The sequence below is a fragment of the Hippocampus bargibanti genome, linkage group LG11, assembly GCF_051943395.1.
Source record: "Hippocampus bargibanti isolate YZ-2025 linkage group LG11, ASM5194339v1, whole genome shotgun sequence".
Lineage (NCBI taxonomy): Eukaryota > Metazoa > Chordata > Actinopteri > Syngnathiformes > Syngnathidae > Hippocampus > Hippocampus bargibanti.
Window position 1 is genome coordinate 9894730 of NC_142744.1, and position 25716 is coordinate 9920445.

At 40.5% G+C, this 25716-nt stretch overlaps 2 protein-coding genes across 2 annotated transcripts; both read right to left on the reverse strand.

Annotated features, from left to right (window-relative positions):
* On the reverse strand, positions 1–3429 carry LOC148891463 (gelsolin-like). Its single transcript, XM_089008590.1, has 5 exons — positions 3236–3429; positions 2492–2607; positions 2340–2417; positions 2206–2266; positions 1–217 (listed from the first exon to the last, which is right to left on the reverse strand). The coding sequence occupies exons 1-5, from the start codon at positions 3306–3308 to the stop codon at positions 57–59; spliced, it is 489 nt and encodes a 162-aa protein (XP_088864716.1). The 5' UTR covers positions 3309–3429; the 3' UTR covers positions 1–56.
* Positions 3386–24883, reverse strand: LOC148891464 (scinderin-like). The gene is given in 15 exon segments (XM_089008669.1): positions 3386–3410; positions 3491–3565; positions 3567–3661; positions 4570–4614; positions 4616–4661; positions 4781–4902; positions 5198–5413; positions 5545–5633; positions 5814–5946; positions 6027–6116; positions 8161–8310; positions 9485–9646; positions 16384–16538; positions 21813–22000; positions 24740–24883. Coding segments are annotated over 14 exon segments (1584 nt in total). The 5' UTR covers positions 21994–22000; positions 24740–24883.
* Positions 24884–25716: the final 833 nt, after the last annotated feature.

Sequence of the window (25716 nt, forward strand, 5' to 3'; positions counted from 1 at the left end):
ATGGCAACTGGCGTTAAATAGCTGCAAAGTTAGCGAAAGACATTGGAGTTTGGTATTTAGAAGCGAGCGCGGATTCTATCCAAAGGATCCGTATCCCACATCTTGGGGTCCCAGGCGTGGAACCAGCCGGTGAAAATTGGCGGTTCCGCTCCTTGTTTGATGGTAGTGATGGGCAGCCCCTTGCGGCCGGATGGGTCTGAATCCAAATAGTGCCGTGCTGGAGGGAGTTGGGTGGGAAAAATGGGAATGTGATTAAAAATAAACTAGCATTGCGATAAATTTCTTTCTGGACATTCCTGTTTTATAAAGTATATCCAACTCTTCCTTGCATAACTTTGCTGCTGTGAAATGTAAATTTCCCCACTGCTAGACTAATAAAGGTAAATCCAATACAATCTAATCCAACTACAAAGACAAAGCACGACTGTTACGCGGATCCACTTGTAATTTTCTTGCGTTTGGAAAATGGGTGTTATAAGAGCACAAAAAGGAAATCAACACAACATGTACGTCACAAGCAATATCTCTCTATCTACGGGGCAAGACTGGAAAAACAACATTTGAAGGCCTGTGACCTTTACTCCCTGAGGGAGCACTCCAGTAAGAAGCAGATAACTCTAAAAGGAGATGCCCTGTCTGGACTTGGGAAGAAAAAAATGAAACACGACTCCAAGATAGTGAGCTACAATCTAAAATCTGGATGAAAAAAAATCTGATTAAGAGTACATTGTGAATAATAACACTGTCAAAACATTTTTTGTGGCTATAGTTTGCCCCACTCAGTATCATTGAGAGACCCATTGCTGACGTCTCTCCAAAACTGCGCCCACATGCATCGCTGCCCTTGAGGTAAAGAGACTAAAAAGGGCCATCCGCATTGTTACCGCTCAAAAGGCCATCATGTGGTTTGTGTGTGAAGTGCCGATGGCAAAAGTGCACTTCTCTTGCACCATTCAAGCTCAAAGATTTGAAGATTTGATTAGGCAGAGAATATTTGTTCATTGTTAAAGGATGATTTGTGAGATGTTTAGACTACCCGATGTTGACGTTATCAACATAATATGCTTAAAGGGCAACCGACACCTGCGGACAAGTTGTCTCCATAATGTGTAAAATCACTTCAAATGACTTCTACTGAGCGTATTTTACAAAGATTCCACCGCATATACTTATATTTTACGTTTTAAGACTCGCGCTGAATATTCAGGAAGTCTTGTTTTCGAGTTGATGACGATGCCTAACGTGACGTCACGTCTGGAACGCCCCTGACCGAGAAAGCGACACACAATGCATTTTGGGTACTTTGTTTGGTCTGAAAACTTCGTGTCGATCCGTGTTGATGGCGAAATAAGAAGGAAAACACATAAATAACGCGATGGTGTTTCACGAAGACAACTATTTGATACTAATTGAAAGAAATTTCCAGCAGACAAATCAGCCCATTTCCAACAGAGCTTGTGCGCCATCTTGTGCATTTTCTGGGATGCTACGTAGGAGTCCTGACGCCTCGAATTGATACGGGAGGACAAACATTGATGCTTTCCTCTTCAGAATTATTTGAATCATATTAATAACTGGATGAGTAACAAAAAAGCATCTTCTCCGAATCCGAAGCCATTGTTTTGATTCTAGAGCAAGGCAAGGCGTTCTGGCGTGACATCGCGAAAAAGGGGGCGGGACCTTCTGAAACTCGGCATCTCCGAGATTATTTTGAAGTAGTTTTGGGACACTTTAAGTCATTTTTATTGGTGTTTTGCATTTGACTAAAAATATCAGCCCGCGTGTTTTGGTTATTTTAGATGCTATAAAACGTTTTTCTGATGTCAGTTAGGAAAAACAAAAAAATGGTTTCGGTTGTCCTTTAAATGGGTTAGAATACAAAGTTAAAATGTAAAATACAGTAAAGTCTCGTTATATCGATATTCTCGGGAGTCCGAAAAAATATCGATATAACCGGGACTATCGATATATCCGACCCTGCGCGCATGTAATTTTCTCCTTGCGTTCATAGAAATAGTATCGTAATAAGCGGTACTATCGATATAACCGATATCGATATAACGAGACTTTACTGTAATTGTCTTTTTTTTTTAATGCATGTGACATTTTTGGGGTTGGGTAAAAGTATTTTTGGTCAATATGAGAGGTGATTGTTTTTTTGTCGACCTGTATGTTACTACTCCTGACACTTTTTGTGCAACCAACCTAATTTGGGAGCTCCTGTCTTTTCCTGTGCGTTAGCTTCTTTGCCAATCCAAAGGAAGAGCTGCGTGGAAAACACAAACACAATACGTTAAAGTGGAAAACCTCCAAAGATGAACACATCGTGGACATCTCACTTGAGCCCAAGTATCTAGAATCATGACATCATCAGTGGCCAGGTCAGACTGTGTAAAATCTCCAGGCACTTCTTCAACCTGAGAAAATATAAAGTTAGGCGTTGACAAAAGCACACACGCCATTCTCGCGACGGTTTCATGATTTTACATACAATAAGTCTCCCGGTTTTGTTGGAGCAACCAAACAGACGGGGTGGCTTGATTACGTTCTTCAGAGTCTTGGATGTCTGGTATTCCTTTTTGCCACCCAGAGTAGACCAGAATCCGTCTGAGAGGAAGAAGAATAGTTTGCACACAACACATCGCACACTCAGTCCTTGAACAAGAGTAATGTTTAAAAAAGTAGCTGTTTTAATCTCCTCGTTTACTTAGCACTGATAAACAATCAAGACCCACTCATTAGCTAGTATCCACTCACATCTATCCATCTATCCATTGAGCTAGCTGGGTAGCTACCTATCGAGCTGGCAGGCTAGCTATCGAGCTGGGTAGCTAGCTAACCAGCTGGCTAGCTAGCTATCTAGCTGGCTAGTTACCTATCGAGCTGGATAGCTAGCAAGGGAGGTAGCTAGCAAACTATCAAGCTAGTTATCAAGCTATAGAGCTAGCTAGCTAGCAAGCTATCAAACAAGTTAGCAAGGTATCAAACTAGCTATCTAGCTATCAAGCTAGCGGGCTATCGAGTTAGCTAGATAGCTACTTCTTTGCAAGATGACATGTGGGTAGGTGCTTCATTAAGCCATAGAAAAAAAGTGCTTTGCTCCCCTGTTGTGGTATCTGAAGCGAATTATCAAACTTTGATGACATCAATTCTGTGTGGATTTATAATAATAATAATAATAACAATAAATTTAATTTGTTGGTATCTCGTTGGTTGATAAACAAAGGAAACCCACCAGGCTCTTTTCCCTCAGAAACATGGCTGGCGCTTCCTCCAAGGAAGTCCACCACATGCTTGGCGGCCTCCATCTCATTCTCACTGGCGCCTGCGCCTCGCCACACAAACAGAACACTTGCTGACTTCAGCACAAACACATCGTTGCTGTTCAGGTTGGAAGCCGAAGCGTCAACCTGAGGGACCAAACAAAGACCCGTGAGAGGTGAGAATCTTTTTCATTGGGTTGAATGACTTAAATTGACGCCATCTTCACCTCCACAGCCCGGGTAGCGTGGGAGGTGCTCTGGCGGATGTGGAAGAGGCAAGTGTAGCTCCTTTGGGTCTGTCCACCTTTACGTGATGTTCCCCCGCCGTGGATGATCATGAGTTTGCCCTTGAACAGGCTCATCAGGTGAGGGGGCTCCTGGCCCTGAGTCACTCTCACCTGTCGGTCATAAGAACACAGTGAACACTTCTTGTTTGTGCCATAATTCAACTATTGGATAGTTTGAAAGGATTAAATGCAACATGTGCTTGAAATGTGTGTTTAAACGTTAAACACAACCGAATATCGTTTTTAATTAGTGTTTGATTAATTGACGGATACTCTCCTTTCCGTGTATCGACCGTGAACCTTGTGAGGATAAAGCAAATTGGGAAATGGATGGATAATTATGGTTACAAGACCCTCAATTTCAAGGCCAAGATTAGAATTGATCAAATGGCGCTATCTGTCGGCCATTTGAGGTGTTGCATTCATTTATTTATGTTTCGGGGTAACGAAGTTGCAGTTGAGAGATAGGGAAAGATGATAATTTAGATATACTATATACTGTGACTGGAAGATAAAGCATCTTTGAAGTTCGGTTTCTGATGTAATGTAGGGAAAGAGATGTTGTCATCAAATGGTGAGTATAGTTTTTACTTTTTTGAATGTTGCTGTACCAATTACCATTTTGTGTTTGGGAGCCTTTTACTGAGCGAGTTGCTTGTTCTGTAGCCACAAAGGGACATAAGTCTTCTTGTGCCGGTCCGAAGTCCAGATAAATTCAGAGGGTTGTGTCAGGAAGGGCCTCCAACGTAAAAGCTTGGCCAAAACAAACATGCGGATCAAACCTCTAAAGATGGAGGACACTGATTTGCTGTGGCGACCCCTTAAAGGGAAAAGCCGAAAGGAAAAGATGACTTGCAGTTCCAGCTCTCAGAAATAATTTTGAGCAAAATAAGGTTTTTCATTCCTCAACCTAAGCTTCAACTTCGACTCCCTATTTCCTATTTCATCTTCTTGACGGTCGACAGATTGTAAAGTAGAAACGTGATAAAGATGCACGGTATGCGTCGACAAGCTTGAACCTGAACCGGTGATCCTCCCAGTGAGTCATCCAACTTCACGGTGAGAGAACGCTGAGGCAGCCAGTTCGTCCTGCGTAGCCTTCAGCCCCTGCCTGACAAAGTCACACGGATATCATTAGAATACATTTTTGTAGTTTAGCCAAAAGTTGAACAACCCAAAGAAAAAAAAAACACAACTCAAGAACTAGCAGCTCCGTAAACACGCACATACCAAGTGTATATGACTTGTCCTGTCTTGTAGGTGTAGAGGATAAGGTAACAGTCTCCACCATAGAAGTGACCGTAGGATGAGGGATCAACAGGAACCAATTCACCGTTCTCTACACGCCAAATCTAAAAGCCACGCCAGATTTGGGAGATAGAAGAATTGGATTTGCCCAATAGATAAATATCGTTATCAGTGCAACAGTTGAAAAAATAAATATTTGCTGAAGATACTGCTGACAGAAACAATCGGAGGGGCCCCAGAGAGGACACCTGGGGAATACCAGCAATGCTGACCGTTGGCTGATTACTCTCATTGAATATGTTGTACTCATGTGAAATCAATGGGTTCAGGTTTTAGATCTCATTGTACTGCATTGTGTATGTTCAGTTGTTGTATAACAATGCAAGACGCCGGTTTTACCTGGAATTTGCCAGTGCCATCGTCGACCATGCCATGCTGAGCTGCCATGGTCCTATTGGAGTGCAGGGTGGATGCATCAAAGGGCACCTGGTCTACTTTTGCAATGCGGCCCATCACGTAGGCCTGACTCGGCCCGGTGGTCTCATCTTTCTCCTTCCAGTCACCGAAAAACTGCTTGAACAGGATTGTCTCTGATCCCGCAGGAAGGACTTGGATCTGCGAGTAGAAACAGTGCGACCGTCAACTACAGAGGGTACCTTGATTTACAAATACCATCGTTTTTGAGTCAAGGAATCACTCTCCTAGAAGAGTCATGTGACCGAATATAATAAATCTCTGACATGTACCTGGCACTTGCTGCTGTATCCTTTGTCCTTAATAAACTTTTGGCCCGCAGACATGGCCGCTTTCCGCTCGGAGGCGTTGGCCTTTGAACCTGATTGGAGACAACAACGTTGAGACAAACACATATACGGTCCGCTCACTAGCCAGTTCATTCGATACAATTGCGCAATGTAATCAGATCTGATCAAAAGCACACACGCAGAAACACCAACTTGCATTCACAATGTAAACTTGGTCGTATTTCTTCCGTGAAATGAGATGACTTGATTACCTTTCCAAACAAATATTGTCTTATCCATCCCATTATCCAGAATGTAACACTCATCAAGTGACAGCATTGACTGCTTGAAGGGGCTGGACGGCGCCACGACTGACAACTTCATGGACCCCGAGGCATCCGAAATCTCAAAGCCAAAGACACATTTCCGATTCAATGGCTGCCATCACAATTTGCAATAATAATAATAATTAAAAAAAATATTACCATGTAGAGAGAGCCCTTCTTCCTGTTGATGCCATCTATTTTCTCATCATCAGAATTGCTTGGTGCAATGGCAGTTTTGGGTCCCAACGCCTACCAGAACAAGAAGAGTTGAACACTGTCAATTTGCTGTGTTGATACGACGTGACACAATGTATAACAGACATGAACAAAGTGCGTATGTTTCTGTCAGCATTAATATCACAATTGGGGAATAAAGCACTTATCGGTCAAATGAGTCAAACATAAGGAAAGAAAAAAAGTAATTAATTGTTGAATTAAAATGTATTGGGGCATAAATACAATCATTGTTTAGCAATAAATCGATCTTAAAGTTTAAATGTATATGAATTGAATTGAAAAGTTAAATACAGTAAAGTCTCGTTATATCGATATCGGATATATCGATAGTCCCGGTTATATCGATACTATTTCTATGCACGCACGGAGAAAATTACATACAAACAGGGTCGGATATATCGATAGTCCCGGTTATAGCAATATTTTTTCGGACTCCCTTGAATATCGATATAACGAGACTTTACTGTACTAAGATCTATTTACTAAGATCTATTTAGTGACACGTTGGCTGACCACCAGAGGGAGCCGGTGTGCCGCTGGCCACCGCTTACCACACTGAGAATCATTTAGTAAAATAATGCGCAAAAAAGGCTACCCACTACATTTTGAAAATAACCTTTCAGCGGGCTATGTGAGAAATTATAACACATGGTAAAACCGGCATGGTGCAAGCATTTTTTATTTTGATTTTTTTTATTTTAAAATATAAAATAAAATAAAACAAAGGAAATATGTATCTGAAACAAAAATCAAACAATTGGAAAAATCTGCCCCTTTTGTTTCCTCTCTCTGAAAAATCAAACAATTGGATGGTGTACAACAAAAATCAATAACATTTTTGAGGAAATAGCATATTGTTGTTGACCAATAACACGGTCAGAATTGTTATCTTATTATTTTCTAAACTATAAAGGGGAAAAATCCGTCCCTTTTGTTTCCTCTCTCTAAAAAAAATCTATTAAATTTTGGGGGGATATTAGCATAATTTGTATTTTTTTGTTGTTGCTCTTGACCGGTGACACTGTCAGAATTTGTATCTTTTTATTTTCTAATCTATAAAGGGGGAAAGAATCTGACCCTTTTGTTACCCCCCCCCCCCCAAAAAAAAAAAAAAAAAAAAAAAAATCATACAATCGGATGGATGGTCTACCAAAAAAAAAAAAAAAAAACAATTACATTTTTGGGGAAAGTAGCATATTTGCATTCATTCATTCATTCATTCATTTATTGCTGTTGACCGGTAACAATGTCAGAATGTTTATCTTTATATTTTCTAAACCATAAAGGGGAAAAAAATCTGCCCCTTTTGTTTCCTCTCTCTGAAAAATCAAACAATCGGATGGCATACAAAAAAAATCTAATCCATTTTAGGGGAAATTAGCATAATTTTTATTGTATTTTATTTTTGATGAAGACCAGTGACCCTGTCACAAATGTTATATTTTTATTTTCTAAACTACAAAAAAAAATCTGCCCCTTTTGTTTCTTCTCTTTGAAAAATCAAACAATCAGATTGCCTACAAAAAAAATCAATTACATTTTCGTGGAAATTAGCATAATTTTTATTTTATTTTTGATGAAGACCAGTGAAACCGTCACAAATGTTATTTTTATTTTCTAAACTATAAAGCCGGAAAAAAATCTGCCCCTTTTGTTTCCTCTCTCTGAAAAATCAAACAATGGGATGGTCTACCAAAAAAAATCATACATTTTTTGGGGGTTAATTAGCATAATTTTTATTGTTTTATTTTGTCAGAATATTGATTTCTATATTTTCTAAACTATAAAGGGGAAAAAAATCTGCCCTTTTTGTTTCTTCTCATTAGTCTTCTGTAGACTTAACCGTCCTCCCTTCAAGTGATTACAAAGCTGAGAATTGGCCCCGATTTGGCCCACCAGCAGCTCATTACAACCGTCTGCATTGTGTGCGTTTGTTCCCACGCTGCCGGACGTGACTCGCATCGTGACAATTTCCAAGCTGCTGTTCACAGGACAACAATCACCTTTGGGGCTCAAGTGCGTGGCAAAGAAAATGAAACGGCGGGTGAGTCGTCACCTCAATGAACGCCTGTGGCTCCTGGCCCTCTTCCTCCATGTGTAGTTTGGCCCGCCCGTTCCTCTCGTTGTCTCGGATGTTGATGGCCACGTGGGAGGCCTTCAGCCTCTCGTAGCGGTTGCACTCACTGCCGCACCACTGGTAGATGTCCTGCCGGCGCCACACAAATGTTTATCTTGTTATCAGGTTATAGAGCGTGTGAAAGGATGAAAGTCTAAAATGTGACCACCCAGTGTAAAGGTTTTCACTCCTTGGTTTGAAAATTTTGGGGGGAAAATGTGTACAGATGCTCCCCTACTTCCTAACAAGATATGTTACGAACGGTCGGTCGTTCGTAAGGTGAATTTGTATGGAATGTATGTTTAAAGGACAACCTCCGGACAAGTTGTGTCCATAATTTGTAAAATGGCTTCAAATGACTTCTACAGAGCGTATTTTAATAAGATTCCACCGCATATAGCTATATTTTACGTTTTAAGACTCGCGCTGAATATTCAGGAAGTCTTGTTTTTGAGTTGGTGACGAGTCCGTACGTGACGTCACGAAAGGACCACCCACTGACCGTGAAAAGGACGCATTGTAGCAGTCCTTCCATCACATCAATGTATTTTGCTGCACTTATTTGGTCTGAAAACCTCGTGTTGCACCCAAAAGCCGCCAGCAGAGGGCGTCCAAGCTCCATGGAAGGAATTTATCAGCCTGTGGAAACGGTCTGATTCATTCCTCACAGGAGCCGGTCCCACAGCCGGCAGGAGCCAGTTCCACAGGTCGCCATTTTCCTGCCTTTTTTCTGGGACGCGACATTGCAGTCCAGATGCCTCAAAATGACATGGAAGGACTTCTTTAATCGATTGCAAACATGTATGCTTTCCTCTTCAGAACTATTTGAATCACATTCATAACTGGATGCGTAACAAGAAAGCATATTCTCTAAATCTGAAGCCATTGTTTTGATTCTCCAGCAATGCAAGACGTCTTGGCGTGACGTCACGAACTGGGGGCGGGACTTTCTGAAAATGGCCAATTCGCAGCTCAATTTTTTGCAGATTTTGGACACTTAAAGTCGTTTTTATTGGTGTTTTGCATTTGACTAAAAATATCAGCCTGCGTGTTTTGGGTATTTTAGATCCTATAAAACGTTTTTCTGATGTGAAGTGATGTCGGTTGTCCTTTAAGGCGCACCTGCCTATAAGGCGCAGGGTCATATTTTCAAGAAAATGAAGGCTTTTGTGTGCGCCTTATACACTGGAAAATACAGTCTAAATAGCAATAAAATGTTGAACTTGAGTCATGTCAACAAATGCAAAGCTAGTCAAGGCCTCACCTTTCCCAGGTCAAGAATGAAGCAGTCTCCCTTGTTGAAGCTGGCCCAGGCCAGCTCCACCTCGGCAGCTCTGACCACTCTGCGGCCTTTGATGTGAAGCAGCCGTTTCACGTTGACATCGTTGGTCACCACGTGTTGAAAACCGGACGCCACGCCACCTCTCTGTGGGAACACAAATGGATTGTTAGCCATATGACATCCGCTCGTGGATTTCAACCAAGCGCGGATGTGAATTAGGGTGGTCAACACACGAGGGCCACTCAGGAGAGAAATCCAGTTGAGCCTGAAAATTGTTCTACACTTACCATGTTTCAAGTTAAACTGCAATATTATCTGTAGAACCTTGTAGATGTGACATGAGAATGGCAAGAGCAAAAAAAACACACACACAAAAACACACAAACAGATAAATACATAAACCAATGAACGAATAATTAAAGAAACACACAAATAAACAAAGAACCGAAAACCCAAGAAAGAAATGAATGAACAAAGTAAATAAACAAAAATAAACAAATAAATGAATGAATAAATACACCAATGAACACCTAATTAAAGAAACAAATAAGTAACCAAAAACCCAATAAATAAATAAATGAAATTAACAAAATAAATGAATAGATAAACAAACCAATGAAAAAACAAATAAACACACACACATGAATAAATAAACAAATAAATAAACTAATGAACAAATAAAGAAACACAAATAACCGAAAAACCCAATGAATGAATACATAATTGAAGAAACAAGTAAAATAAATAAATAAGGGGCGGAAGGAGGGGGGGGGGGGGGGGGTCGGGGCGGAACCTGTGTTGTACCTTGCAATTGGAAGCGCCTCGCAAAGTGCCATCCTTTAAGAAGCCGTGAAGCAAAATACGTATGTTTTACAAGTCATGCAAAAATGTCATCACAGCAAACCAACAGCGGACATGCGCCGGCATGTTCATTTGTTACACAAATGAACGAACAGGCCCTCGAGGACAAACGACATTTCTTCTGTTGGAACAGAGTGACCGTTTGTGTCCGGAGTCTCGCCGCAATCTGGAGGAGTGACTTGAAAATGAAAACCACATTCAGACCGCTGGCGTTTCTCAACAGCCATGCAGTTATAAAATGTTCCATGGCAACTATGGGGCCTTGTGTTTGTTCTGATTGTTTCCCGAAAGACGCGCCAAAACTATGACCGGAATGCAACTACATTGTCCTCTACCAATGAAAATGGACTGGTTTTGGTTTTAAAAATAAATAAAATGAAATGAGGTCTGCCAGCAAGATGATACAATAAATAAAACTACTTTAACTCATTCACTGCCATTTCCGAATTTATTCGGGAATTGAAAATATGACAGAGTGCCATTCCCGAATTTGTTTGGGTTATGTTTTTTCACGCTTGGGTGCGGATAAAGCGCTGGCCATGGCCTCTGGCAATGTTTTTTTTCTTTTCCCCAAGGGGGCAGCATTTCTCTTTTTTCCAAATTAGTGCTTTGTTCCAGCTTCAGCTGTTGTTAAAGCGCTATACAAACCAATATGTATGTATTGCATTGGATTTTGTACAGCCGCCCTCATTTTAAGCTCATATAACTCCAGACCCATAGGAGTATGCAAATTGCCAAACGAACGTTCGTTTGTCAATTTGCATACTCGGCACGGCAGCCAATCAGAAGTCTGTTTCGTGCTTCGGACTTAACCGTGACTGTAACATGTACTTGAGAGTTTTGAAAGGCGCTTAGAAAGAGGAGTCCACGTGGCTTTAAGAAGACAACGCAAGCATTGCATCGTGCATTAGCATGACAAACGACAACTGGAGCAAAATCTTCAGCAAGGAATATTTACCATAAATTAAGCAAGGGAGCATTTGTGGTAGATACTTCCGTGATTTAAAAAATCCTTTATACTTCGCAACAATGTTTGTGAAAATTGGGGCAGGCAACTTTATGGCCTGGCAGGCTACTTTGCAGAGTTGTCTGCCCCGGTGTCCGCTAACCTTTTGTCATGAGTTTCAGACACTGTTTATGTACAGTAGTCCTAAAACTCAATATTCTGTGGGTCCTGGAATTTGAGTGACAATGACAAAAACCCTGGCACTGGAGTGGACATATTTTTGCACATCATCTGGCAGTGAATGAATTGAATCAAATAAAACTACATAAAATAAAATAAAACCATATTTAATAAAATAAGAAGGAAAATGTGACTATTTAAAGCAGGGGTGTCAAAGTCATTTTTTGCCGCGGGCCACATTGTAGTTATGGTTTCCTCTCGAGGGCCGTTATGAATTTGAGGAACCCATAGAATGTTTAAATCCCTTCAAATATTACATATAGAGCACACAGCAAATTAATGAATAACTCGTTTTCAAATCTGAAGTCAAGAATAATGACTTTTATTGTGGTTGACATCCAAAAATGTGAAAATTTGGCTCAGATTTTAGCAATCATCATGGATTTTAACAAGCTTGATTTGCTTTCGCGGGCCGAAAAAAATGATGTGGCGGGCCGGATTTGGCCTTGACTTTGACACCTGTGATTTAAAGACAAGCATAGCTAAGCAAATCATATGTAAATTTGTCTATCAGCATTTGTATAGCTGCTTTTGCGTTGGACCAACAACAAATTACTTATTTATTTATGTGTTTATTTATTTTTATTAAAGCAAATAACATCATGTGCTTTTTTGCCAATGTTCTTGCGGAAAAAAAACGAGCGTCTGCTGGGATAATTGCAGCCAGTCAGCAACAACTCGAAACAGATGGGCAGCGGAAAAGTGCCTTTCCAACATGTGAGCAGCCTTAGTTACGGACGAGGAAACGCCCTGGCATGGAAACACCGACGTTAGAAACTCACTGTCGTTGAACTTCAGACCCATCGGCGTTGCGAGACGCGACAAAGTGCATGAAGGAGGCTGACAATCATTAAACCACGGACATCTATTTCCGTGACAGGGTTCTTGACCAACACCTATTTCCAGTCAAGTTATCCATTACAATGTGGCATTTGACCAACACCTATTTCCAGTCAAGTTATCCATTACAATGTGGCATTTTGAATCTGCCCTCCTCACATCGAACATGGCGAGAGAAAATAATTTGATTGAAAATAATTTGAGCGCAGACACGTATGTGGAACTGTCGCGGCTTGGAGTTGAAGCGGATTTACGTGGGACAGGAGATGTGCGATCTCTTTTCGCCAATGGATGCTACGGCTTCGTGTTTGCTTTCAACATTTAGCTTGTAGCAGACGTGCACATTTCACCATGACGTCCCTGATCCACTGGTGAAAATGACGCTTTGATCCTCTCCTCTTTCATCCAGAACTGCTTCATACAACAAAGAAAGTGCAGAAAGTGCTTAAGATTGAATGACTGTCTTTGTGTTGTCATATTTTGTTGTTGTTTTTTGTTCTTTTGACTTCAAGATGACGCCACAAGAGTGGCTGCCTTTACAGCCGCTCCGGTATTTTGTTTTTCTCCATCTTCCCTTCCTTTCCTCTTCTTTCCATCACTTTGCTGCTGTGAAATGTACATTTCTCCACTGTGAGACTAATAAAGGCTAATCCAATCTAATCCAATTAGCATCAAGGGTGTTTTAAAACTTGGAATCAGTCAGTTGACCTCTTTAATAAGGTGTCAATTTTAAAACAAGAAGAAGAAAGGGAGCGCAAGTAATCTGGTGAAATTACAGAGAAATCTTGACTCACCTTGTACGTGATGCCCGTCTTGAAGTAGCCCAGGAAGGTGCTGGATTCACTTTTCTGCACCTCCCGGAACTGCACTGGTTTACCGCCCAGGAAGTCATCCAGCTGAGTGGCAAAGATGGCTGCTGCGCCGCTCTCGTCTTGCGAGCACTCGTCACCTGGAAAGAAGTCATGCATGGTATCATGGCAAAAATTTGGAAGTACAGTGATACCTTGGCTTACGAAATTAATTGGTTCCCAGACAGAGTGTGCAAGGCAAAGTGTGTATCCCCAAAAATAATTTCCCATTGGAAACCATGAAAATGAGAATAATCCGTTCCTAGGTCCCCATAAAACATAATTTTCTACTTTCTAATTTTCTAACCCTTAAAGGACAGCCGACATCTCCGGACAAATTGTGTCCATAATTTGTAAAATGGCTTCAAATGCCTTCTACTGAGCGTATTTTAATAAGATTCCACCGCATATAGCTATATTTCACGTTTTAAGACTCGCGCTGACTATTCAGGAAGTTTTGTTTTTGAGTTGGTGACGAGTCCGTACGTGACGTCACTTTAGGACCCCCCCCTTGACCGACAAAAAGACACATTGTAGCAGTCCTACCATCACGTCAATGTATTTTGCTGTACTGTTTGTCTGAAAACTTTGTGTTGCACCCAAAAGCCGCCAGAAGAGGGCGTCCAAGCTCCATGGAAGGAATTTATCAGCCTGTGGAAACGGGCTGATTCATTCCTCACGGGAGCTGGTCGCCATTTTTGGGTGTGACATTCACCCCGCCCGTTTGCCTCAAAATGACACGGAATAAATTCTTTAATCGATTGAAATCCTCTCATCTTTCATCTAGAACTGCTTCATGTCATCACAAAGAGGGTACAGCAAGTCCTGAAGAATGAATGTCTCTCTGTGTTTTTGTTTTGTCATATTGTCTCTATGCTGTCTTATTATTGGTTATTTAGTTTTTTTTTTTGTTATTTTGACTTCAAGACGGCGCCGCGAGAGTGGCTGCCTTTCCAGCAGCTCATGTATTTTGTTTTTCTACTTTCATTCCTTTCATCACTTTGCTGCTGTGAAATGCAAATTTCTCCACTGTGAGACTAATAAAGGCATATCCAATCCAATCCAATCCAATCCAAAACGTGTATGCTTTTCTCTTTAGAACTATTTGAATCATATTCATAACAGGATGTGTAACAAGAAAGCATATTCTCCGAATCTGAAGCCATTGTTGTGATTTTTCAACAATGCAAGACGTCTTGGCGTGACGTCACGAACTGGGGGCGGGACTTTCTGAAAATGCCCAATTCGCAGCTCCATTTTTTGCAGATTTTGGACACTAAGTCATTTTTATTGGTGTTTTGCATTTGAATAACAATATCATACTGCGTGTTTTGGGTATTTCAGATGCTATAAAACGTTTTTCTGATGTCAGTTAAGAAACAAAAAAGTGACGTCGGTTGTCTTTTAAAACTACACAAAATATACCTTATTTTATGGAGAATAAATGTGCTATGGTATTATAATTAAAGAAATAAACTACTGTAAAATAAAGTCGTTTTAATTACCTTTATGATGGTCGTTGATGGCTTGATGGAATGGAGCATTAGCATTAAACACTTCGTTAGCATTAAAGACTTGATTCACCGTATTGAGGAATGATCCCTTGGAGGTGCTTTCTCTGCAATAATTTTACCTAGTTCCTCATCAATTGTGTTCTGTTTAGCTGGGTTGATAGCTTTTTGCATCAACTGTACAGATGGCTTGTGTGGGTTATTTGTGGAGCCTGATTGATGAATGTTTAAATCCCTTCAAATATTACATATAGAGCACACAGCAAATTAATGAATAACTCGTTTTCAAATCTGAAGTCAAGAATAATGACTTTTATTGTGGTTGACATCCAAAAATGTGAAAATTTGGCTCAGATTTTAGCAATCATCATGGATTTTAACAAGCTTGATTTGCTTTCGCGGGCCGAAAAAAATGATGTGGCGGGCCGGATTTGGCCTTGACTTTGACACCTGTGATTTAAAGACAAGCATAGCTAAGCAAATCATATGTAAATTTGTCTATCAGCATTTGTATAGCTGCTTTTGCGTTGGACCAACAACAAATTACTTATTTATTTATGTGTTTATTTATTTTTATTAAAGCAAATAACATCATGTGCTTTTTTGCCAATGTTCTTGCGGAAAAAAAACGAGCGTCTGCTGGGATAATTGCAGCCAGTCAGCAACAACTCGAAACAGATGGGCAGCGGAAAAGTGCCTTTCCAACATGTGAGCAGCCTTAGTTACGGACGAGGAAACGCCCTGGCATGGAAACACCGACGTTAGAAACTCACTGTCGTTGAACTTCAGACCCATCGGCGTTGCGAGACGCGACAAAGTGCATGAAGGAGGCTGACAATCATTAAACCACGGACATCTATTTCCGTGACAGGGTTCTTGACCAACACCTATTTCCAGTCAAGTTATCCATTACAATGTGGCATTTGACCAACACCTATTTCCAGTCAAGTTATCCATTACAATGTGGCATTTTGAATCTGCCCTCCTCACATCGAACATGGCGAGAGAAAATAATTTGATTGAAAATAATTTGAGCGCAGACACGTATGTGGAACTGTCGCGGCTTGGAGTTGAAGCGGATTTACGTGGGACAGGAGATGTGCGATCTCTTTTCGCCAATGGATGCTACGGCTTCGTGTTTGCTTTCAACATTTAGCTTGTAGCAGACGTGCACATTTCACAATGACGTCCCTGATCCACTGGTGAAAATGATGCTTTGATCCTCTCCTCTTTCATCCTGAACTGCTTCATACAACAAAAAAAGTGCAGAAAGTGCTTAAGATTGAATGACTGTCTTTGTGTTGTCATATTATGTTGTTATTTTGTTGTTTTTTTTGTTCTTTTGACTTCAAGATGACGCCACAAGAGTGGCTGCCTTTACAGCCGCTCCGGTATTTTGTTTTTCTCCATCTTCCCTTCCTTTCCTCTTCTTTCCATCACTTTGCTGCTGTGAAATGTACATTTCTCCACTGTGAGACTAATAAAGGCGAATCCAATCTAATCCAATTAGCATCAAGGGTGTTTTAAAACTTGGAATCAGTCAGTTGACCTCTTTAAAAATGTGTCAATTTTAAAACAAGAAGAAGAAAGGGAGCGCAAGTAATCTGGTGAAATTACAGAGAAATCTTGATTCACCTTGTACGTGATGCCCATCTTGAAGTAGCCCAGGAAGGTGCTGGATTCACTTTTCTGCACCTCCCGGAACTGCACCGGTTTACCGCCCAGGAAGTCGTCCAGCTGAGTGGCAAAGATGGCTGCTGCGCCGCTCTCGTCTTGCGAGCACTCGTCACCTGGAAAGAAGTCATGCATGGTATCATGGCAAAAATTTGGAAGTACAGTGATACCTTGGCTTACGAACTTAATTGGTTCCCAGACAGAGTGTGCAAGGCAAAGTGTGTATCCCCAAAAATAATTTCCCATTGGAAACCATGAAAATGAGAATAATCAGTTCCGAGGTCCCCATAAAACATAATTTTCTACTTTCTAATTTTCTAACCCTAAAAGGACAACCGACGTCTCCGGACAAGTTGTGTCCATAATTTGTAAAATGGCTTCAAATGACTTCTACTGAGCGTATTTCAATAAGATTCCACCGCATATAGCTATATTTTACGTTTTAAGACTCGCGCTGACTATTCAGGAAGTTTTGTTTTTGAGTTGGTGACGAGTTTGTACGTGACGTCACTTTAGGACCCCCCCTTGACCGACAAAAAGACACAATGTAGCAGTCCTTCCATCACGTCAATGTATTTTGCTGTACTGTTTGTCTGAAAACCTTGTGTTGCACCCAAAAGCCGCCAGTAGAGGGCGTCCAAGATCCATGGAAGGAATTTATCAGCCTGTGGAAACGGGCTGATTCATTCCTCACGGGAGCTGGTCGCCATTTTTGGGTGTGACATTCACCCCGCCCGTTTGCCTCAAAATGACACGGAATAAATTCTTTAATCGATTGAAATCCTCTCATCTTTCATCTAGAACTGCTTCATGTCATCACAAAGAGGGTACAGCAAGTCCTGAAGAATGAATGTCTCTCTGTGTTTTTGTTTTGTCATATTGTCTCTATGCTGTCTTATTATTGGTTATTTAGTTTTTTTTGTTATTTTGACTTCAAGACGGCGCCGCGAGAGTGGCTGCCTTTCCAGCAGCTCATGTATTTTGTTTTTCTACTTTCATTCCTTTCATCACTTTGCTGCTGTGAAATGCAAATTTCTCCACTGTGAGACTAATAAAGGCATATCCAATCCAATCCAATCCAATCCAAAACATGTATGCTTTCCTCTTCAGAACTATTTGAATTATATTCATAACTGGATGTGTAACAAGAAAGCATATTCTCCGAATCTGAAGCCATTGTTGTGATTTTTCAGCAATGCAAGACGTCTTGGCGTGACGTCACAAACTGGGGGCGGGACTTTCTGAAAATGCCCAATTCGCAGCTCAATTTTTTGCAGATTTTGGACACTTTAAGTCATTTTTGTTGGTGTTTTGCATTTGAATAACAATATCATACTGCGTGTTTTGGGTATTTCAGATGCTATAAAACGTTTTTCTGATGTCAGGATTTTGCCTTAATTTTCTGTTTTGGGCACAATAATAAGACATGGGAGATGTGGCATTGTTTTGCTTGTTTTTTGTAATTAGTGTTTAAAAAAAATGTTTTCATTTTCTTCATTTTTTGAAGAAAATGCAAACTTTTGGGTGCGCTTTATAATCTGGAAAATATGGTTGTTTTCTTTCTTTTGGTGTTTTTGTGTTTTGTGTGTATCCCGAAAAAAAAGTTCGTATGCCAAGGTAAAATTTTCATCAATTTAACATTCGTAAACCGAAAAGTTCGTAAGCCAAGGGATTCGTAAACCGAGGCATCACTGTAATTGATGAAAGGTTTGTAATTCCCTTGTGCCACAAGATGGCAGCATGGCAATTTTATTGAGATTAGACAACACTATGGCTTGACTAAATTGAGCTCCTCTTCTCACTTTGACATTGTTCCTTGGCGAAAGCCTTTTTTGGGGGGTTTTGGAGAAAGATTTGGTCTGAAAAAAAATCTGTGGATTGATGTATGTAATTATAAATGTTCCTCATTACTCTACATGTTGTAGTATTCGTGTATTGGAGGTTTGCCTGAAGGGACGTGGCCTTATGTGTGACATCACGAGTACATTCAAATGCGTGTGAGCATCTGGATGTGAGTTGTGGTCGACAGCAGTTTGGCGCAAATCCTCCCATTTTGTGTTTGATGATTTTTGTTGTTCAGTACAGTCCTGGTTCCGCCTCTATCTATGACTTTGCCCTTGGCATTAAAAATCCCGTAATTGTGCCATTTTGTTTTACTCTTTCGTTTTTCTTTCCTTCAACGCGCCGGGATTGACTTGATTGATGTTGTGAGCACGCAGCGGTGTCCTTATGGCCCCTCCGAGTCAAGCACTGAAACGCTGACTCACTTTAACCACAGCTGGTGGATAAAATCCAATGTTCCCTCAAATCCAAAAACATTCCAAATCACTCAAAAAAGATGGGAGGGATTTATTTGTGAATTGTGTAATGTCGTGGCAATCAAGTATAAATTACATTACATTACTCTACTTGAATTGCTTTTTCTTCTCTTTTTTGGGGCGTGCTGAACTCATTCACTCCAGTGGCAGGGTTTTTGTCATTTTCACTCAAATTGTAGGACCCACAGAATATTGAGTTTTAGGACTTCATAAACATTCAATGCAATGTAAGAATACTTCTTCTTTCATCAGAAAAAAAAGAGTTAAATGCTATATTATATGGGTCTGGAGTTATCTACGCTTGAATTGGGGGCGGCAGTACAAAAGGTAAACGCAGCCCTCTCGTGGGAGGTAAAAACATTGCCAGAGGTTTGATCAGCACCTTAACGGCACCCTCCCACAAGAAAAAACTAACCCGAACAAATTCAGGAATGGCGCTCCACATTATATTTTCAATTCCCGAATACATGTACATTCGGGAATCTTCTTTTCCTTTCGGCTTTTCCCTTCAAGGGGTCGCCACAGCAAATCAGTGTCCTCCATCTTGAGAGGTTTGATCCGCATTTGTTTTGGCCAAGCTTTTACGTCGAATGCCCTTCCTGACACAACCCTCTCTATTTTTCCGGGCTTGGGACCGGCACAAGAAGACATATGTCCCTTTGTGGCTATAGAACAAGCAACTCGCTCAGTTAAAAGGCTCCCAAAGACAAAATGGTCATCGGCACAGCAACATTCAAAAAAGCAAAAACTATACACACCATTTGATGACAATGCTGTGATCTTACCGTGAAATGGGTCCACAAAACGTTCCAGGAATAGCAAGGGAATATTATCATTCTTACTGTGTCTCGTCAAAATGGGATTAATCCTGTTTCCCGCTTCATGGTTGTGAATAAACTACATTTTAAGGTCAAAGTATATACAGACATTTGTCTACTTATGAACATTCGAGTTACAAACAATGGTAGATACGAACATTTTTGTCGTAATATTTGTAGTATTCTCTCCGGTTATACATGTACATATCTTTATGTAGCATACATTTTATTAAATGTTTAAATTTTCAGTACAAATCAACGCAGGTTACTTACACAAGTGTTAAAATGCTTATATAAACCTTAAACATACTTACATAATCCGCAACTCATGAACAAATTCACCTTATGAAATTCTTTTCGGAACGTAAATTGGTGAGCGTCTGTCTGTATCACATGTCGCTGAAGGTTTTTTTTAATGTTATTTACTCTTGTACTTGACGATACCTTTCAAAGCCTGCACCTTTTAATCATCATTCAATCAGATATTTTCTTTTTTTAACCCAAGCATAGATAAATATCTACTTGTACTTCACAGCCAAGTACTTATGCCAATTCGAATTCTTCCAACTCCAACATGTTGCTTGCAGAAGCCAAGCAAACAAGTGTGAGCCGGTTTCTGTCTCCCGTGGTTTATTCGAATATTCCCAATTGTGCCTTGGCCTGATTTTACCAACATTCCAAAGGGGCATGAGAAAAGATCACGTTCATGTCAAATGTCAAGTGAGTTTGAAGAGAACTAAAACGGAGTAAAAAGAAAAAAAGAGGGAAGTGCGGATTGTCACAAACAGCTGCAACTTCTGCAACTAAAGTACTTGCGGTGCATATTTCACCAATGACAGTGGCTGCCTGATCTTTTTTGCAGGCACAGAGTAACCGCATGCACGCATGTTATGTAATGTTCAAGTTGCCACGTGAAGTCACACTGTATTGCGTCGCTCCGACTATGAAGCAAGACTGCATTGAAACTCAAAGAAAAAGACTTTTTGTCATCATTTAACCCAAAAAAAATGTTGACGATTATTTTTGGAATTATATTTGTTCACTTTAACTCATTCAGTGCCATTCATGAATTGATTCGGGAATTGAAAATATGACGTGGAGCGCCATTCCCGTCGGGTTTTGATTTTTTTCTTGCGGGGGTGGTGCGTTTAAAACTTCGGTCAGACCTCTGGCAAAGTTTTTTCCTCCCACGAGTGGGCAGCATTTACCTTTTGTACACCCGCCCCCATTTCAAGCTTAGGTAACTCCATATAACTTAGTGTCAGAGATGTTCGGTCGGACACTGTGAACAAAGGCTCAAACACAGAAAGATTGTCTTTTACTGCCGACAGGGGACGCAGTCATTCGTGACAGACGCCCAACTTCTGAAGCCCTCTGCCAAGCTATTTATTGAGAGTATATGCAAATTAAATGGTGAGTATAGTTTTTGTTTCTTTGAATGTTGCTGTGCCGATGATCATTTTGTGTTTGGGAGACTTTTACTGAGCGAGTTACTTGTTCTGTAGCCACAAAGGGACATAAGTCTTCTTGTGCCGGTCCCAAGCCCAGATAAATACAGAGGGTTGTGTTAAGAAGGGCATCCGACGTAAAAGCTTGGCCAAAACAAACATGCAGATCAAACCTCTAAAGACAAGCCGAAAGGAAAAGAAGATATGCAAATTTAAGTGATACATTAGTAAAACACAGCCTTCTTGATTTGAATACCACACCTCTGGAGATCCCAAGCACCAACAACTATAAAACAACAGAACGTAGACATTTTAATTGGTTGTCCTTTCTCTGAACTGATAGATTTGTAACCTGTCTAATGAGCTCTTCCTATGAAGGAATTTACCAAGTGGTAAATTAGTCCAAAGACAGATCTCCTACATGAAGATGAGAGTTTAATAGGCTGTGTATGTTCACCTCAGATTGACCCCATATTTTCTGTGCTTCCATTGTGGGCCTTCTAAGCATGAAACTTTTAAATATGATAACTAATATTCTGTCTATTCTCAATCATTTGGATTTAACTGTTTTTTTCTGATGAACGAAAAGAGTCTATGGTTTCTTACGCTGCATTGAATGTTTATGTAGTCCTAAAACTTAATATTCTGTGGGTCCTGCAATTTCAGTGAAAATGACAAACATCCTGGCGGAGGCGACACATATTTGCACATCGTCTGGCAGTGAATGAGTTAAAAATCAAACATTGCGCAAAAATCTCCCACCGTAGATGAAAACGGGAGTGTTTTGTGGTGTATCCTGGTCTTACCGAGCCACATGTGGATGTTGTACGAAGGTGCGGAGGTGGCAAAGAGCAACAAGTAGGCATCGCCGCTGTAGAAGTTTCCATGCAGAGCTTTCGGAACGGGTTTCAGATCCAAGTTCTCGATGCGCCACACCTGCAGGCCAGGCTGCTTCCCTGCGTTTGCGAATTCCTTATGGGCCACCATGATGAGTCTTTAAAGAAAAAAAGGGGGGGCGTTCAATGAAGTATTTTGCATTGCAAAGTCACACTGTGGCAACAACCTTGCCAGGAACGTTCAAGAACAAAGGAGCGACTGTTGTGAAGTCTGGCGAAAACCCTTGAAATGCATAGTGGCTCACTGCAGTGGAAAAACTATGATCTCATCCACCAACTTGTGCTGTCTTACCATAATATCACATTGCACCTCCCCCCAAAAAATATTGGTTACAAAGCAACACAGAATGGCCAACTTTAAGAAAAAAAAATCTGTATTTTCTTATGTATGAGGTGCAATGGAGTAGAATATGCACCCACAATGAATGGTCCATATAGAAGGCCCACCGGACTATGAGGCGCAACTTCAATGAATGGAAAAGGTTTTCCAAATATAATATATAAATATCGTATTTTCCGGTGTATAAAGTGCACGGAGTATAAGGCGCACCCCCAATGAATGGTGTATTTTCAAACTTTTTCCATATATAGGGTGCACTGGACTATAAGGCACACCTTCAATGAATGAAAAAAGTTTTCCAAATATCTGATATAAATATGTAAAGGTTTTCCAAATATTAGGCACACCACATTATAAGTAGATGGTGGTGTTACACACTACTTCTTCTACAGGTGGAAATGGAGTCGTGGTTGCTGACATATAAGGCGCACCGGCATATAAGGCGCAGGGTCAATTTTTGAAGAAAATCGAGGCTTTTGGTTGCACCTTATACATCGGAAATATGGTAGCAGATCAGGCATAAAAATTCATTAAACAAAATGATTGTTTATTTTTCAAAATACAGTAAATGTGTTATAGTGCGGAAGAGAAACGCTGATCTGTCCTGCCACAAGTGATGCAAAATGATGCAGATTATTTGCTGGCCAACCCCATCCGGATTACACAAAATCCAGATTACAAATAATGTGGAGGCCGTTGGGATGATTAAAGTAATGATATTTTTTTTAACATCATCACATACACACTTGCATTTTGAAAGAACAGCTCAAACAGTGGTTTAATGGCACAGCTCGGGTTACAGAGAAAGGAAAACGCTTGGCAGAGTTGCTGGAACAAAGCTGATCGATGAGATCTGAATTGAGCACTTAACTTTTTTTTAAGGTCTGCATTAAGAGTTCATTTTCAATATGAGCCCACCACTATTATGAGCTGTGTTAAAATCACTAACCAGTTCTGGGTGTACCCAGTCTACTGCCCAAACACGGCCGGAGGATAGGATCCAACTCACAACCCTCGTGTTGTTAAAGCGCTTCAGATAATGGCTGGATGGATTATCACCAAAACCAACTGAATGTCTTTATTTACCAAACTATTCAGGAGTAACATTCATATTAGGAATTATTTGTATTTTCCATGCATATTCTACTTACTTCAAAGCCAAAATATTTTGCACCCTCAATACCTAATTTGTGGCCACGAGTGTGTTTTTTTATGGCGACTAAATGCTAATTTGTGGCCACAAAAAACTCTTCTTTTTCTTTTCCTTTCGGCTTTTCCCTTCAGGGGTCGCCACAGCGAATCAATGTCCTCCATCTAACCCGGTTTTGTGCATCCTCTTCTCTCACACCAGCTACCTTCATGTCCTCTTTGACCACATCCATAAACTGACTAAAAACTGACAATATTAATTTTACAGTGATGATCATAAACAACTCAGGATGTCTTGGGAAACAAATGTAGAGCGGACCTTGGCTGGAAACAGCCACTCACAATCTCTTTATCTCCACAGTACGGTGCGCTCCATTTGATGACGCAACTATACAGGAATTAAAAGGCTCATTTGCATTTTGTGTGTACGTTAGACCTACATCTAGATCGCAAATTGGGATTTTATGTGTGCGCGTGTTAAACCCAATTCATAATTATTTTTATTTTGGAGATATTTCATATACATTTGTAAGCAAGAAAAAAAATGATACAACGAGTAAAAATAAATATTATGAGTGGGTTTAATGTTATTCCAGTGAATTTGGCACATCCACATAAAATTCTGCCCACATTTGCATGAACACACCTCAGTGTCAATTATTGTTATTTAATTTGAATGTTATACCTTATTCGTGGGCACAAATTAACGTTTTGTTGTGAAGTTAAGTGTTAATTTGTGGTTCCGAGAAAATTATAATGAGCGAATGAGATTCTAATAGGTGACAAAACTCCAGGTCGACAAATGGAACGCACCATTACCGGGCAATCCAATAAGTCTACTTGGGTTCGGTGCGCTTCATTTGCTTACCCAAATGTCCTGAAACTAAATTAAATATACCGCCGGCAAATGAGCATTTTGTGCGTATGTTATGACTATTCTGTGGTCACAAGTAAAATGTTTTCAGCCTCTCGTCATGTCTGGGGGTTTTATACACTACCAATGCACTATCACGGATATTTTCGTGGAAAATAAATCCGATGTACGACGGCGCAGATGGCGACATAAACATCAATGTTGGCGCTTTGATTTCCATCAGGGACTTATGAGAATAATCAGAACTCCGCAGCGTACAGTTTTTATTACTACGGACCGACTGCTGCTTTATTACGTAACGTCGCTCTTTAGATTTACGCTTTCTTCGTGATTTTTTAATCTAGTCATTGGTTTAAAAGTAAAAGAAGCAACGTAAATGAGTTCTTGAAAGAACAGACTTTCGAAAGATAAATGGCCGACGAGAGAACAAGACGTCAAGAAATGTACAAATAAAGTGGCAAATGACGGACTTACAAATGGACAGGATGGAAAGAAGAACCGCGGCGTTGTCGGAGGCTGCAGATGTGGGGGTGAACGGGAGGATTCAGACGCCCAAGTGTGCTTTTGTGTGCGTGTGTTTGTGTGTGTGTGTGTGTGTGTGTGTGTCAAGGAGGAGGGTCGTGGCGGAGGTTGTTCGTCTGGAAACTCGACGCTCTGATTGGTTGACTGCGGCAAAATATATCATTATCATAATTATTACATATATTAATATTTATATAATGTAATGTAATGTAATATAATAATAATTTTCCCAAGATGGCGGTGCGTGAACACGCAGCGGCTCCCCTCTCCTGGCAAATTGGCATTTTCATGTTTATTATGTTTGTTAAAGTCATTATAAGTGCCTTGCACGCTGGGTCCAAGAACACAGTAATTTCACATGTGCTGTATGTCAGGCATATTAGCATATTTGACAATAAAGCTGACTTTGACTTTGAAATAAAAACAAACATCCAGATGCTCTTTTATTATGACACACACGGTGGGGGGTGGGTGGGGGATTGTATGCTGCATTTAATAAAGTTAATGATGGCAGATGGTAGCAACTTCCTGCTATTTTTTTACGGATATCAACTGTGCTCAAAGAGAGAGGGTACAAAGTTCACAGAGTTCACCTTAAACACAGAGTAGTACATGTTATGTTAGCACAGCGGCTATTTGCTTCTGAGCTTAAAGAGGTCGTGTATGCCTTAAAACAGGAATATATTGTGGAAAAGAGGTGAAGAAGCGTGTCCAGGCAAGCTGGAGCGGCTGGAGAAAAATGTCAGGTGTGATGTGTGATAGAAGGGTTTCACTTCTTCGGATGAAAGGAAAAGTGTATAAAACAGTGGTGAGACCAGCCATGATGTTTGGACTGGAGACGGTGCCACTCAAGAAAAGACAGGAAGCAGAGCTGGTGGTAGCAGAGCTGAAGATGTTGTGGTTTTCTTTGGGAGTGACCAGGTTGGATA

Excerpts from the sequence above, each read along its gene's own strand:
- LOC148891463 (XM_089008590.1), bottom strand. The coding sequence starts at position 3,308 with ATGGAGGCCGCCAAGCATGTGGTGGACTTCCTTGGAGGAAGCGCCAGC. Across the intron at positions 2,608-3,235 it reads TTCTGAGGGAAAAGAGCCTG|ACGGATTCTGGTCTACTCTG; the intron begins GTGGGTTTCCTT and ends TCTTCCTCTCAG. Across the intron at positions 2,267-2,339 it reads TTCTAGATACTTGGGCTCAA|CTCTTCCTTTGGATTGGCAA; the intron begins GTGAGATGTCCA and ends TTTTCCACGCAG.